Source organism: Enhydra lutris, unplaced genomic scaffold, assembly GCF_002288905.1.
Source record: "Enhydra lutris kenyoni isolate GAN:26980312 unplaced genomic scaffold, ASM228890v2 scaffoldscaffold110, whole genome shotgun sequence".
Taxonomy (NCBI): domain Eukaryota; kingdom Metazoa; phylum Chordata; class Mammalia; order Carnivora; family Mustelidae; genus Enhydra; species Enhydra lutris.
Genome location: NW_019154194.1, coordinates 960,851 through 974,828, shown reverse-complemented (window position 1 = coordinate 974,828; position 13,978 = coordinate 960,851). Strand labels below are relative to the sequence as shown.

Here is a 13,978-nt window from a genome sequence, read left to right as displayed (position 1 = left end):
AGTAGGCATGCAGGGGGTTGAGGAAGGGGGTGGAGGAAGCAGGCTCCCCGCTGAGCAGAGAGCCCGATGAGGGGCTTGATCCCAAGACCCTGAGATCATGACCTGAGCCAAAGGCAGAGGCCCAACCCACTGAGCCACCCAGGCGCCCCAACCATTGCATGTTTTAAAAGATTTTATTTGACACAGAGAGAGAGAGAGACACCCAACAGAAGCAGGGGGAGGGGCAGAGAAAGAGAGGGAGAAGCATATTCCCCACTGAGCACAGACCCTGATGTGGGGCTTGACCCCAGGATCCTGAGATCATGACCTCACCTGAAGTCAGATGCTTAACCGACTGAACCCCCCAGGCGTCCCTACTGCAATTGTTGTGAAATCTATGCTGTATACTGAGTGGTCCACTGAGGCAGACGGCACTGTCCACACAAGGGTACAGTGTCCATGGGTTATATTGCATGAGGCCATAGGACTATGGGGCTATACTATTCACATGAAAAGGCCCACCAGTGGGACGCCTGGGTGGCTCAGTGGGTTGGGGCCTCTGCCTTCGGCTTGGGTCGTGATCCCAGGGTCCTGGGATCAAGCCCCATGTCGGGCTCTCTGCTCGGTGGGGAGCCTGCTTCCCCCTCTCTCTCTCTGCCTGCCTCTCTGCCTACTTGTGATCTCTGTCTGTCAAATAAATAAATAAAATCTTTAAAAAAAAAAAAGGCCCACCAGTTACAGAAATGACCCTACTTATACGTTCATCTTCGCTGTGCATGTGGGTTTACCTAGGTTGTATGAGTTGACCCTGTGGCTAGAGGAATTCACACAAAGTTCAACAAGCCACGCTGACTCTTTGGCAGAGCACAGTAATGAGAGCTATTTTAGGGGGACCCGCATGGTTTATTTGCTGTCCCACCATGTATATGGGGCTTGCACTGTTCATGAGCGTTATGCTGGCAATATGAGGTTTACACCATTTATGTGGGGTGCCCTTTTTTACGAGGCTCACAAAGTTTATGAAGGCTGTGCTGTTTGAATGGGGCTCATCATTTATGAGGGTTACCCTATCTGCATGAGGTTTATGGGGGTCGTGCTGCCTGTCCTGGGGTTCACGCCATTTTTGAGCATTGTACTATTTGGGTTTCCACCGTCCATACGAGAGCCACCCCGCAAATGGGAGTTTCAATCGGTTATGGGCTTTGTTCTGTCTGTATGGTGGGTTCTCACAGTGGGGTTATGCCCGCTGTACATGGACTCAGTTCATTTCAGCAGGTATGTATCACCAGACTGTTCTACGACACCCCACCACCACCACCGGTGTAGGCACCAGTGATAGAGCAAGGCTAGAGGAGGGATTCAGATGACGAATAGAATTCTAACATTCTCACAATGTTAGAAACACTGTAGTTTCTAAGGGAACTACAATGACACAGAAATATATGTCACTTGAGAAAAAGTGCCATGGAGAAAAACAGTGCCTCAAAGGGACGCAGGGGCCTAGGACGGGAGCTCCAATTTAAAATGGCGTGATCGGGGCGCCTGGGTGGCTCAGTGGGTTAAGGCCTCTGCCTTCGGCTCAGGTCGTGATCCCAGGGTCCTGGGATCGAGCCCCGCATCGGGCTCTCTGCTCAGCAGAGAGTCTGCTTCCTCCTATCTCTCTCTGCCTGCTTCTCTGCCTACTTGTGATCTCTGTCAAATAAATAAATAAAATCTTAAAATAAATAAATAAATAAAATGGCGTGATCATGGGGCGCCTGGGTGGCTACGTGGGTTAAAGCCTCTGCCTTCGAATTCGGCTCAAGTCATGATCCCAGGGTCCTGGGATCAAGCCCAGCATCGGGCTCTCTGCTCAGCAGGGAGCTTGCTTCCTCCTCTCTCTCTGCCTGCTTCTCTGCCTACTTGTGATCTCTGTCTGTCAAATAAATAAATAAAATCTTAAAATAAAATAAAATGGCGTGATCAGCCTGAAGGAGATGAAGGGCAGAGCTATGTAGACTTCTGGTGGCTTGGGCGGGGAGGGGAGACTTCCAAGCAAATGGAACGGCACTGGCAAAATCCCTGAGGCAGGCATCTGCCCGGCCTGTTCAAGGAATCTCAGCTGGGAGTGCAGCTGGCACAGAAATGGAGGGGAAAGGTGGGAGGCAAAGTCGGGGAGGAAGGGCCCTGCTGGTCACTACTGGGAGCTGGCTTTTACTCCCAGGGAACAGAGGATTTGGGACAGCACAGGGAAGTCATGTGATTTACTAGAACCCCTCTGGTTGTGGGTGCACGCAAACTGTAGGGGCTGGTGGCAGCCAGGAGAGCATGAAGAGTCCCCAGACCAGGGGTGTGGTGGTGGCGGTGGTGACGAGGAGCTAGATTCTGAAACAGCTGAAAGTCCACCCCATGGGAGTTCCTTTCCGATCGGATGAGGGAGGAGAGAGAGTCAAGGAAGACCCCAAGAATTCGAATTCAGCCTGAGCAGTTTGCAAAATGGCACAGCGGGTGCCCAAGATGGGGAAGTTTGGGGGAGCAGACGGAAGCCATTTTGACTTGGCAAGCTTGAGAAATCCAAAGGGAGACACCGGTGAGGCAGTTGGGTGTGTGAGATTGGAGACCAGGGGTGAGTCCTATGCTGGAGAGAGAAATTCGGGTGGAACCAGCATCGAGAGGGCATGTGAAAACATGGTGCTGGTGGAGATCACGAAAGGAACGAACAACAGGTGGAGGAGAAAGAAGGACCCAGGTCTGAACCCAGGGGCCCTTCAGCATTTCAATACTCTCTAATGGGATCACATTTTGTGTTTGAGGGCGTTCACCCTGTTGAGGTGGCGGCACTCTCTCTATGGGGTGATTCATGTTATTTCTAAGGGATCTACAATGTTCACACTGTAGAAACGGCTCACTCTTGCTCATTATAGGTGATGGGTAGGTTGTGACTATGATTTTCATCATCCATACAGTTTCCTTTCCAGAAGTGAGGTCCGTGGAGTGTTGGGACTTCTTTGGGGACAAGTTCTGTCCATGCCTTAGCCTGACAGCAACAGGATAAATGTTATCTGTGTCAGGATAGTAAACTGGAACAGGGAGTGCTAGGTCCGTGGGAGCCGAGGGCGCCTTCACTGTCTAGACAGAGTTCTTTTCTCCCCAGAGCGTGTCTTAGGTCTTAGTGAGAGGCTGCACTTTTCACAAGCCCCAGGAGGGATCTGTGGAGGTTCTTCCAAGGGGGCGGGGAGGGGAGTGTCCCCTTGTTCATTGGAATTGATATGGCGCGTCTTTAAGGAACGACCCGTGGTGATGGGTCCACTTTCCTTGAGGATGGCTCTCAGCGTTCATGAGGCAAGTGAATTATCCAAAAAGATCCACACTTCTGTGGTAGAGTCTCATCAATCCCTGAGGGGTTACAGTATCGGTGGATAGGTTTTCACAAACCACCAGAGGTCACACTACCCAAGGGACATTTTCACCAGGAATGCCCATTCTCTGTGATGGCCCAGACTCTATCACGAGGCGTGCCCACCCTCCATGATTGTATGTCATAGAAACAGTAAGATTGAGTTACCTGACTGGGTCAGGGTGGGACTTATGCCATCAAGAGGCCTTTTCTCACGGTTCAGTACCCTGTGTTTCTTGTCTATGGTTGGGGGTCTATACGGTGAGGGGTGCCTACATTATCTACTGGGTATACAGTTCGTTCTGCTACAAATTATTCCCAGTATTTTCTGCATGCCCACTTCACATCTCCGATTTCTTTTTTTTTTTTTTAAAGATTTTATTTATTTATTTGAGAGAGAGGCAGTGAGAGAGAGCATGAGCGAGGAGAGGGTCAGAGGGAGAAGCAGACTCCCCATGGAGCTGGGAGTCCGATGTGGGACTCGATCCCGGGACTCCGGGATCATGACCCGAGCCGAAGGCAGTCGTCCAACCAACTGAGCCACCCAGGCGTCCCCACATCTCCGATTTCTTAAAACAACCTGGTCACGTAGGATCTAATAATATCCCCATTTTACAGATGAGGAAGTTGAGGCTTAAAGAGGCAAATTTCCTTGCTCTATGTCACAGACAGGAAATAGCAAAGTTAGGGTTGCAACCCAGGTCTCTCTTGTTGATGGGAGCGTGGGATCCCTGAAGTTGTTACAGACCTATTAGCTTTGAAACTCTTCATGGTCTTTTTCTGGCGGGGATGGGGGGACGGGCAGTAAAGGCATTCCTAAAGCTGAGTGGTGAAGGGTGGTGGTTTCGAACGGAATAGGTTGGGTTAGAGTCCTGACTCCTAACACTTCCTGGCGGTAGAAATTTGGCAGACTGATTTCCCCTCTGAGCCTCACCTTCTTAATCTGTAAATGGGGATAACAATAGTAACTTCCCTCCTTGGGATTTTGTGAACATCAAATGACAAGATGCCCCAGACAATGCTTGGCCCAGTGCCTGGCACATCATGAGCACTAGGAATTCGGGAGCTGTTATAATAACAATGATGGCGATTATTATTGCTGGACCACACAGCTCCCAGAGGGTTACAATATCCGTGGGGGAGTTGCACTGGCTGTAGGCAAGGTTACATAATTCCCCAAGGAGGTGATGCTTCCCTGGAGGCGTTGGTCTCCACGGAGGAAGAGGCTAGAGACTTCTTTGGCGATGGTGACAGACAGCTCTAATGCATCTAGGAACGCACTGTAGGTTGAAGACCTAAGAAGTCAGAGTCTGACCCTCCTGACTTGTTTGTCTTTCCCTGCCCATCTTCTCAGTTTCAGTTTCTCTGAGCATCACCCCCCAGCCCCTGCATTATTCTCCTCCTTTGGTACCTCCGAGTCTTCTTTGAAACTCACTCCAGGCTCTGTCTGTGGGTATTGCTTGCTTCTATTTGCCCTCTTCCTACCCTGCTGCCGGCTCCAACTAGCCATCTGATCGCGCTGATTTCCTGTTTCCTGAAGCCTCAGGCTCCATCCATCCCTCCCTGCTGCGGAGAACAGACTTAACACTGCCCTACGCACTGGCCTTCATCCTTAAGCCCTACCTTCCTCTCTCCTGGCGACCCCCCAGTGCCCCCTGGGATCACATTTGTTCAGACTTTGGTCGCCCCCTCGCATCCTGGCCCCACCTCCGGAACCCCCGCGCTGGTGGTGGAGGTGGGGGGTACTTCAGACACAAGCGGCATCCTTAGGACAGCTGCAGCCTGGGGATAGAGTTGGGGGGATGCTCCTGAATGCATTCTCTCTGGTCACTTCCTCCCCAGCTGGGGTTGGGGATATCTGGAAGACCCCATCCCCGGAGGAGCGGAGGGCACAGCCGCCTCCCCATTTCCGATGCTGGGAAATGCCTCCCACCCATTCCACCCTACCCCTGGACAGCTGCCCCCATTCAGGGTCAGGGCTGGGGGGAGGTGGGGGAAGAAGGGTAAAGCCAGGGTGGGAAATGTTGTGGTCTTGATTACCCTCCAAGGTCTTGACCCCGCCCCCTGCAGTGAAGATTCTGGCCCCTCCCGAAAGGTCCAGGCCTTTCAAAAGTTTCTGACACCCCCTCGATGACCACCTCCCCCCCACCCCCCCCTCCCCCGCCCTCTTACAAGCTCCCAAAAGAAACTCTGGATTCTGCAGCGGGCAGGAGAGGAGGAGGGGCGGCAAGTCGCGAGTGCCGGGGACTTAAGTTATCTGCAGACTTGGAGCCTCTGAAAAGGGTCATGACCCCCAGGACCCCATCCCACCCCCGCCCCCTCCTTCCTTCCTCCCCCGCCGCGCGGCCCCTTTAAGCCCAGAGCCGGCCGGTCCTCAGTGGCTGCGCGCCGGAGAGTGTGTGTGTGAGTGCGCGGGGAGGGGGCGGGCGCAGTGTCTCCATGGCGACGCGGCGGTGACGTCGCCGGCCGGGGGGGCGTGGGCGTCCCGGCCCCGGAGTGCGATATTAACCCGGGAGGCGGCGGCGGGGAGGGGAGAGGCTCTGAGAGGCGAGGCCGGGTGAAACGCCGAGGGCGGCCCGACGGGCGCGGGACGGGACGGGGCAGCGCGGGCGCCGGGAGCTGCGGCCCGGAGTCGGGGCGCCTCGCCCCGGGCCCCCCAGCATGAAGACCCCGGCGGACACAGGTGGGGGCGGGGGCAGCACGTGTGGGGGAGACTTGTTGCCCCGGGAAACCAGGCGGAGAAACTTTGGGGGGGCTGGAGGGTTCCGGGGTAGCCCGAGTGATCCCTAGTTCTGGGGGGACCCCCGAGCACTCGAGACCTGTTGCTTCTTGTGGCACAAGCGAGGGGTGCTGCATGGGACCCCCCCCAATTTCTGGGTCTGGGCGGAGTGGTGTGGGTGCTGCGAGTCCTGGTCCTCTCCCTGCTGAACCCCGAAAGCTGGGTTCTCGCCCACTCTCGGGATCACGGGGGTGGCGGGGTCCTTCCCCGCCGCTCTGTCACGTTGCACTCTGGGGGCCGGGACGTGTGCGGGGCGTTGTGGGGGGGGGGCTGTCCACGGGGCCCGCTATTCCCGGTTCCGCGCTGCGTGGTCCGGCCCATGACCTTCACCGCGGCGCGTGCCCCGCACCGGCTTACCGGGGCATACGGGATGGCTTCTAGGAGGAGGGCGTGATTGGGGAGCCCAGGACTCGGGGTCCGGTCTGCGCCGCCCCTCCCCCGCCCGTCTCCTCCGGCTCCTCGCTCCCCCGCCCGCGCCGAGTCGCAAAGTTCCAAAGCGCAGCCCGAACGTTCGAAAAAGGAACTTTTTGTTTCCGACCTTAGAACGCGCGGCTTTAAGGTGGCTCCGGGGAGACCTGGGTACCCTCCTCCCGTCGCCGGGCCCCGGGGTTGAGGAGGGTGGGGAAGGTGGGGGGAGCCGCGGAGGCTCCCCCTTCGCCCCCCCTCCCTCATCCAGCGCTTCTCTTTCAACCGGCCGTCTTTTCCCTCCGCCCCCCTCTTCCCCGCCAACTTGCTCCTCCTTAAGGGGCCAAGGTTCCCCTCCCCCCGCCTCCGTCGGCGGGCGGGGGGGCAGCGGGATTAACCCCCCTCCCACTCGGACTTTCCCCCCTCCCCTCCCCCGCCGCCCCCGGGCTCCCGCGGGCTGGACTTTGCACCCGAGCGCGCTGGGGGGAGGGGTCCCAGCCGCCCCCTACCCGTCTACCCCGTCGGAATCCGGCCCGGGGCGGGGACGGGGGAGGGGGAAGGGGGCCGGGCGCCGCTGTTCAAACTTGTTTCCTTCCCCCGGCGGCGGCAGCGGCTAGGGCTCCCGTGTGCGGGTGTGTGCCCCGACCGGCCCACCCACCCCGCCCCCCCCCCTCGCACGGCGGGTGGGGGCGGCTCTTAAAGGGCTCCGAGCGGGGCTCCGGCGCCTGGGGATTGGAGCCGAGGAGGGGGGCAGGGGGGGTGGGGCAGGGGTGCGGAGTGCTGTAGGGTCAGTCACGTGCGTCCCACATACTCTCTGGCTCCCACAAGCTGTAGGGCCGCTGGGCCTTGGGGGCAGCAGGAGCCTCTCCTCGCCCGAGGAGGGGGCCTAGGCGCCCAGACAACCCCGCCTCGTCTTCCCTCCCTGCTTCGGGCCTTCTCCTGGTGGGACCGGCTGGGCCGCTCCCCTAAGTCTGTCTTGGGGCCGAGCCGCGTGTGGGTTCTCCGGCTGGGGGAAGGGGCGGGGGCCTGGAATGGCTTCCCGATCGGTCCATCGGTGCGTCTGTCCGTCTGCACACCCCTCCATCCTATCCTCCATCCCGGCCTCTCTCCTCTCTGCCGCGGCTGTTTCCCACTTCCTGTTTTCTTCCCGGCTCTGGCGCCACCGAGGGCTGCCTGGAGTGGGGGAGGTGGTAGGGCCCCCCAGGAGGTCGGCGTGTTCTTCCTCTACCACCACCCCTCCCTTCCGACCCCCATAGTCCCTTTAAAAAAAGTTTGGCCAGTCATGTGAATTTGGGGGGTGCCCAGGAGTTCGCCTCCCCCCCCCCTCCTTGGTTTCCAGTCTATCTGGGAGAATCCCTACCCCGCCTCTGTGGGACCCAGGTGTGCCTTCTGGGACCCTGCCATCCCAACCCTTCCTGTCTGTCTGCTGCCACCTCTCCACCCTGTCTCAAAATGTCCTGAGCACCTCTCTCAGTGTCAGCTGCCTGCTCCCTGTTTCAGCAGCCCCCATGCTCCAGAGGTCCTGCTTCCCGGAGCTTTCTCCGTGCAGGCCCGGTGGTTCCCTGTTGAAGCACGTGGACCCATACACAACACACACTCACACATGCTCCCCTTGCCCGTGCCTGGCTCCTGGCTCCAAGGCCTGGGGAACAGAGCCCCATTGAGACACCCTGACGTCACCCCCGCTCTTCTCCCCCCCAAAGCCAGGAACAGGCTCTCATGTATGCTATGTCCGATGAGGAAAGCCGGGTTGGGGTGGACCTGGGAGTGGGGAGGGTCCCTGCCTGGAGTGGGATCCAGGGTTCTAACCACAGAGGGGGGCTTGGTCAGGGAGGGGGGTGCGGTTAAAAAGGTGGCCTGGGACAGTCCCCGGAATGCAGCTTGAGGCCTTTCCAGAGCCCCCCACCTCCCTTCCGAGTTCCCTTTGTGTTGCATGTAGTCTCTCTCACTCCTTCTCTTCTGCAAAGTTTATTTTTAGCCTCCTGCTCCCCCGCTCCCAGGACTGTCGCTGCACACACGTTGCCTGGTTACCGGGACAAGGAGGCTGGGGCGGGTGGGCTGGGAAGGGTGGCTTTAATTTTGGGGGGGTGAGGATGGAAGTCAGTATACCCCCCCAATTCCAGACTGCTGTCTCAGGGGCTCCCCCCCCCACCCCCAACACACACACTCCTGGGTCTGAGAGCCAGATTGAGGCTTAGGTGGGAGAAGCACAGAGCTTGGTGCCCGGAGTCGGGGAGGGGGTGTAGGAGCTTTTGGGAGGACTCAGAGGGTACGAGGAGCTAGTGACTTGGTAACTTGGGTTCCCAAGGGCCTTGGGGCCCTGAGGAAGACCCTGGGACCTGGATTCTCAAACGGGGTGAGGATAACGGGATGAACACCTGGATTCCTATGAGAGTGATGGGGTTATGGATGCTGGGATCTATGGAAGGCATTGTTGGGGGGCTGTCACTTCTAAATGGAGCAGGGCTGCTGGTGTAGGACTCCGGGTGTGTGACCAGCTGGAGGGCTGGAGGTCGTATCCTTGGAGCCCTGAGGGGCTAGTTTGAGGCTGGGATTTCTGAATGGGGCAGGGACTGCCTGGGGAATGCTGGCCATCCCATTCTCCCCAAGGCCAGGGCTCAGGAAGCTGGGTCACTGTAGGGAACAGAGTCAGTTCTGGATTTAGAAGGGGTGGTCCCTGTGGGAGTAGGAACTGTTGAACCTCCATGTCCCCAAGGGGAAGGATCCCCTGTTGGAGTCCAGACCACGGTGGAGTCTGAGGGAGGTTCACCATTGGCTCAGGCCCGGTTGGTACCTGCTTGAGCTGGGGCTTGATCCGGGGCCCTGGGCCAGAGGCTCACAGGGGCAGTCTGACTGGGACTTGAGACCCCGCCCATCCTTAGCTGTCCACACCTTGGTCTTCTCCCTCTGGTGGCACCAGAGCCCCTGCCTTGCCTCCCCCTCCTTCTCTTCCTCCCCTTCCCTCCTCCCACCCCTCCATTACCGGCTGCCTAGTGCTGAATTATTGATGGCCCCTGATTACCCGGGGGTTTGGGAAATGACAACCGCAGCCCCCCCCACAACCCCCCCCAGGCTGCCCACCCCCTCCAGGGACCAGCCAGCCCACCACCAACCTCTACCCAAGGTTAATGCTGGGGGCGGGTAGGCAGGTGGGCAGGGAAGAAGCTGAGGATGAGAAGGCGGAAGGGGGAACTGGCTGCAGCGTTGTCTGCTCAGCCTCCCAGCCTGGGCTGGGGCCTTCCAGCCAGGTTGTGTCCATGTGCCTGGGTCCCGGGAGGGCAGCGCAGCACAGAGGGGCTGGGGCTTGTGGGGGGGCCTCTCTCAGACAGTCTGGGTTTCACTCTCCAGGGAAGACAGAAGCCTCTGTGTGAACAAGCGCTGACCTCATCGTCAACCAGCCACCCCACCCCTCCTGGTCCTTTTAAGAAAAAAAAAAAAAAAAAAAATCATCGGGTCCTGGGGTGGGAGTAAGGCTCTGGCAGGTTTTGGGAGGGAGACAGTGTTATGTTCTCAGGAGGGGACTGGAGCTATGGGGTAAGTTGGGGGAGGGGTATAACTGTTCCTGAATGGGAGTTGGGGTTGGGGGGGGCTCGCCCCAACCCGCTGGCCACGTGTGCCCCTTCCTGCCCCTCCCCCCACTGGCAGCCCTGCCCGCCGGCCTGGCTTGGTGCCTGGCCCCCTGGCACTGGCCCCGGGACCCGCCGCCGACGGTTTCCTGTTTCTCCCCGTGTCGCTGGAGCAGGCTCCAGCTTCCCTCCCACCGCCCCCCCCACAAGCTCCCATCTAGCCCCCTCACACACAGACACACACTGTCTCCCTCTAACTCGGGTCCTGACTTGGCGGAGGGGAGACAGATTTCCCCATGTGGAGGGTGGGGTAGGAGGGTGGACCCTGGGAGGGGACCCAGAGCCTTGGACTTGGCGTCCTGATCCGGGGCCACTCCCCTGCCTCCCGTCCCCAGGGTTTGCCTTCCCGGACTGGGCCTACAAGCCGGAGTCGTCCCCTGGTTCGAGGCAGATCCAGCTGTGGCACTTTATCCTGGAGCTGCTGCGGAAGGAGGAGTATCAGGGGGTCATCGCCTGGCAGGGGGACTACGGGGAATTCGTCATCAAGGACCCCGATGAAGTGGCTCGGCTCTGGGGTGTCCGCAAGTGCAAACCTCAGATGAATTACGACAAGCTGAGCCGGGCCCTGCGGTGAGGAGGGGCAGAAGCCCCTGGGCAGATGTGGCTAGCCCCCACTGTTTGGGGAGCCTGTAGCCCATGGGAATAGGCTTTGGGTTTGATCCTCTGCCAAATCGTAGCTCTGTGACCACGGATGGGCAAGTCCCAAGCCTGCTCTGAACGCCTCTGTCCCATAGAGGGGAGAGACTGCAGTCCTGGGTGTGGCCTCTAGTCTGTCTCTAGACCTGAGGGGAGAGCTAGTTCCATTCCTCCTGCTGCTTGGTTTCTCTCAGGTGGACCAGGGTTCTTAGTCCCTCTTGGTGAACTGCACTGGACTCCCCGGTCAAGGAACAGGGTCTAGACTGGGGTCCTGTGTCACCAATGATCCCATGTGTTTCTGTGCCCACAGCTATTACTACAACAAACGCATACTGCACAAGACCAAGGGGAAAAGGTTCACCTACAAGTTCAATTTCAACAAACTGGTGCTGGTTAATTACCCTTTCATCGATGTGGGGTTGGCTGGTGAGTTACTGTGGCTGGTGGGCGGGGCCTCAGATGGAGGAAGTGGGGAATCTACCTCTGTGTCCAGCCTGGGCCAGGGGGCTTGACATGGGCATTGACATGACATCTTCCCTCTTCTGCAGGGGGTGCAGTGCCCCAGAGTGCCCCGCCAGTGCCATCAGGTGGCAGCCATTTCCGCTTCCCTCCCTCAACGCCCTCCGAGGTGCTGTCCCCCACCGAGGACCCCCGCTCACCACCGGCCTGCTCTTCATCCTCATCCTCCCTCTTCTCAGCTGTGGTGGCCCGACGCCTGGGTCGAGGCTCAGTCAGTGACTGTAGCGATGGCACGTCAGAGCTGGAAGAGCCGCTGGGAGAGGACCCCCGGGCCCGACCGCCAGGCCCTCCAGAGCTGGGGGCTTTCCGTGGGCCCCCATTGGCACGCCTGCCCCATGACCCTGGCGTCTTCCGTGTCTATCCCCGTCCCCGGGGTGGCCCTGAGCCCCTGAGCCCCTTTCCTGTGTCACCTCTGGCTGGTCCTGGCTCCCTGCTACCCCCTCAGCTCTCGCCGGCTCTGCCCATGACACCCACTCACCTGGCCTACACTCCCTCACCCACGCTGAGCCCGATGTACCCCAGTGGTGGGGGGGGCCCCAGCGGCTCAGGGGGAGGCTCCCACTTCTCCTTTAGCCCCGAGGACATGAAACGGTACCTGCAGGCCCACACCCAAAGCGTCTACAACTACCACCTCAGTCCCCGCGCCTTCCTGCACTACCCCGGGCTGGTGGTGCCCCAGCCCCAGCGCCCTGACAAGTGCCCGCTACCGCCCATGGCGCCCGAGACCCCACCAGTCCCCTCCTCAGCCTCGTCCTCCTCTTCCTCCTCTTCCTCCCCATTCAAGTTTAAGCTCCAGCCGCCCCCACTGGGACGCCGGCAGCGGGCTGCTGGGGAGAAGGCTCCGGCGGGTGCTGACAAGAGCAGTGGCATTGGCATTGGCGGGGTCAGCAGCGCAGGCGGGCTGGCGGAGGGCGCCGGGGCACTGGCCCCACCCCCGCCACCACTGCCACCTCAGATCAAGGTGGAGCCCATCTCGGAAGGCGAGTCGGAGGAAGTGGAGGTGACTGACATCAGCGATGAGGATGAGGAAGACGGGGAGGTGTTCAAGACCCCTCGCGCCCCACCTGCACCCCCCAAGCCGGAGCCCGGTGAAGCACCCGGGGCAGCCCAGTGCATGCCTCTCAAGCTGCGCTTTAAGCGACGCTGGAGTGAAGACTGTCGCTTGGAGGGGGGTGGGGGCCCCGCTGGGGGCCTGGAGGATGAGGGTGAGGACAAGAAGGTGCGTGGGGAGGGGCCCGGGGAGGCCAGGGGACCCCTCACCCCAAGGCGCGTGAGCTCTGACCTCCAGCACGCTACAGCCCAGCTCTCTCTGGAGCATCGAGATTCCTGAGGGCTGTGGGCAGGGGGCCCCAGTCCCCCCACCTCCCATGCTTCTTTTGCTGCCTTAACCGCCCCCAAGTCCTGGAGGTGAGGACAGCTCTCCGGTGTCTTCCTGCCTCCTCCCTTTTCCTGCCCCACGTTTTGTATAAAACTTTTAATTTCTTTTTTTTTTTTAATGGTGAGGGTGGGTGGGTTCCCAGGCTGGGGGCTTCCCCTATCTGTGGGTTTCTAAACTCCAGGCAAAGTGGTGGGGGGGGGGTAGGGAGGGAGGAGTTGAGGGGGCCACCTCCATTCTGGGAAATTTATATTTGAACTGATGCGCTGGCCTCAATGCCCAGAAACATTTTTTATTACAATCGCTTAGGAAGTAAAAGCCTTGTCTCCCTCCCTATTCTCTGCCTCCTGTCCCTGTCCTTTTCCACTCCCGGCCATCCTCAGCCCCTATCCTGCCTTCCCTGCCCCTCCAGGGGCCCTGAGTGCCTGGGTTTCTATACCCCACAGGGTTGCAGCAGGGGAGGGAGGGACATTTTATGATGAACCAAAAATTCCATGTTGGGGGGTGGGGGGCAGAGGAGGGGGAGGGGTGCCGCCCATAGGCCACAAATCTCTACAAGTGCCTGCTATCCCTCTCCCATTCCCTACCCCAGCACTGGTCCAACCCCTTCACCCCCAGCTGCTCCTAGGACTAGCCCATAGGCAGGTGGGTGGGGGGGTGGGAAGGGGGTGCCCTGAAACCAAACTGGAAGCCCCCTCTGCCTCCTAGCTGGGGCCCCTGGGGTGGGGGTCTGTGGTCAAGCCTTATTCTGTATTGGGGATGGAGGGTCGGGGGGAGGGAAGTTGGGGGGCTGCTGGAGAATGTATTCAAAACAATAAAACTTTGGACCTTTGGATGCGGTGATTTGTCCTGGGTGTTGGGAAAACCACCAGGAGGTTGCAGCCTTTGATTGGGAAAGACAGGAACCTAGACTGCTTCTCCAGTGGCTTTATGGCCAAAGGGTCTAATCCCCCTCTGAATGGGTCCAATCTAGGCCTGGGAAATGATCGGACCCTCAGGGGGACGATAACCCCCAGGGCCTGATGGTAAAGGTCTCAGGCATCTGCTGGCCCTGTGATAGCTCCCCTGTTCTGGTGGGGATCCGCCAGTTCTTGGAACCATGCTATTGCCTCTGCTCTTCGGATCACCAGAACTGCGTTGCCTTTCTGCTGCTTTGTGTTCCTGTCCGTGTTCCTGTGACCTGGGACTTTGGCAACAGCCCTGCAGGGTATCTTGAAATGTAGGCCTTCCAGGGTTCCTTATTGGTCCTGTCAAACCAGGGGAACTGTCCACCAGCAAGTTGA

At 59.1% G+C, this 13,978-nt stretch overlaps 1 protein-coding gene across 1 annotated transcript; it reads left to right on the top strand.

Moving 5' to 3' along the window:
* Positions 1-5,960: 5,960 nt before the first annotated feature.
* LOC111139535 (ETS2 repressor factor) lies at positions 5,961-13,472 on the top strand. The gene is made up of 4 exons (XM_022491834.1): positions 5,961-6,038; positions 10,501-10,735; positions 11,112-11,227; positions 11,350-13,472. Exons 1-4 carry the CDS (start codon positions 6,017-6,019, stop codon positions 12,648-12,650), a joined length of 1,674 nt encoding a protein of 557 aa, XP_022347542.1. The 5' UTR covers positions 5,961-6,016; the 3' UTR covers positions 12,651-13,472.
* The last annotated feature ends 506 nt before the right edge of the window (positions 13,473-13,978 follow it).

What these genes read in the sequence shown, in the direction of transcription:
- LOC111139535 (XM_022491834.1), top strand. Translation starts at nt 6,017, where the DNA reads ATGAAGACCCCGGCGGACACAG. An exon ending in GAAGACCCCGGCGGACACAG is followed by an intron (nt 6,039 to 10,500) that starts GTGGGGGCGGGG and finishes TCCCGTCCCCAG; the next exon opens with GGTTTGCCTTCCCGGACTGG. An exon ending in CATCGATGTGGGGTTGGCTG is followed by an intron (nt 11,228 to 11,349) that starts GTGAGTTACTGT and finishes CCTCTTCTGCAG; the next exon opens with GGGGTGCAGTGCCCCAGAGT.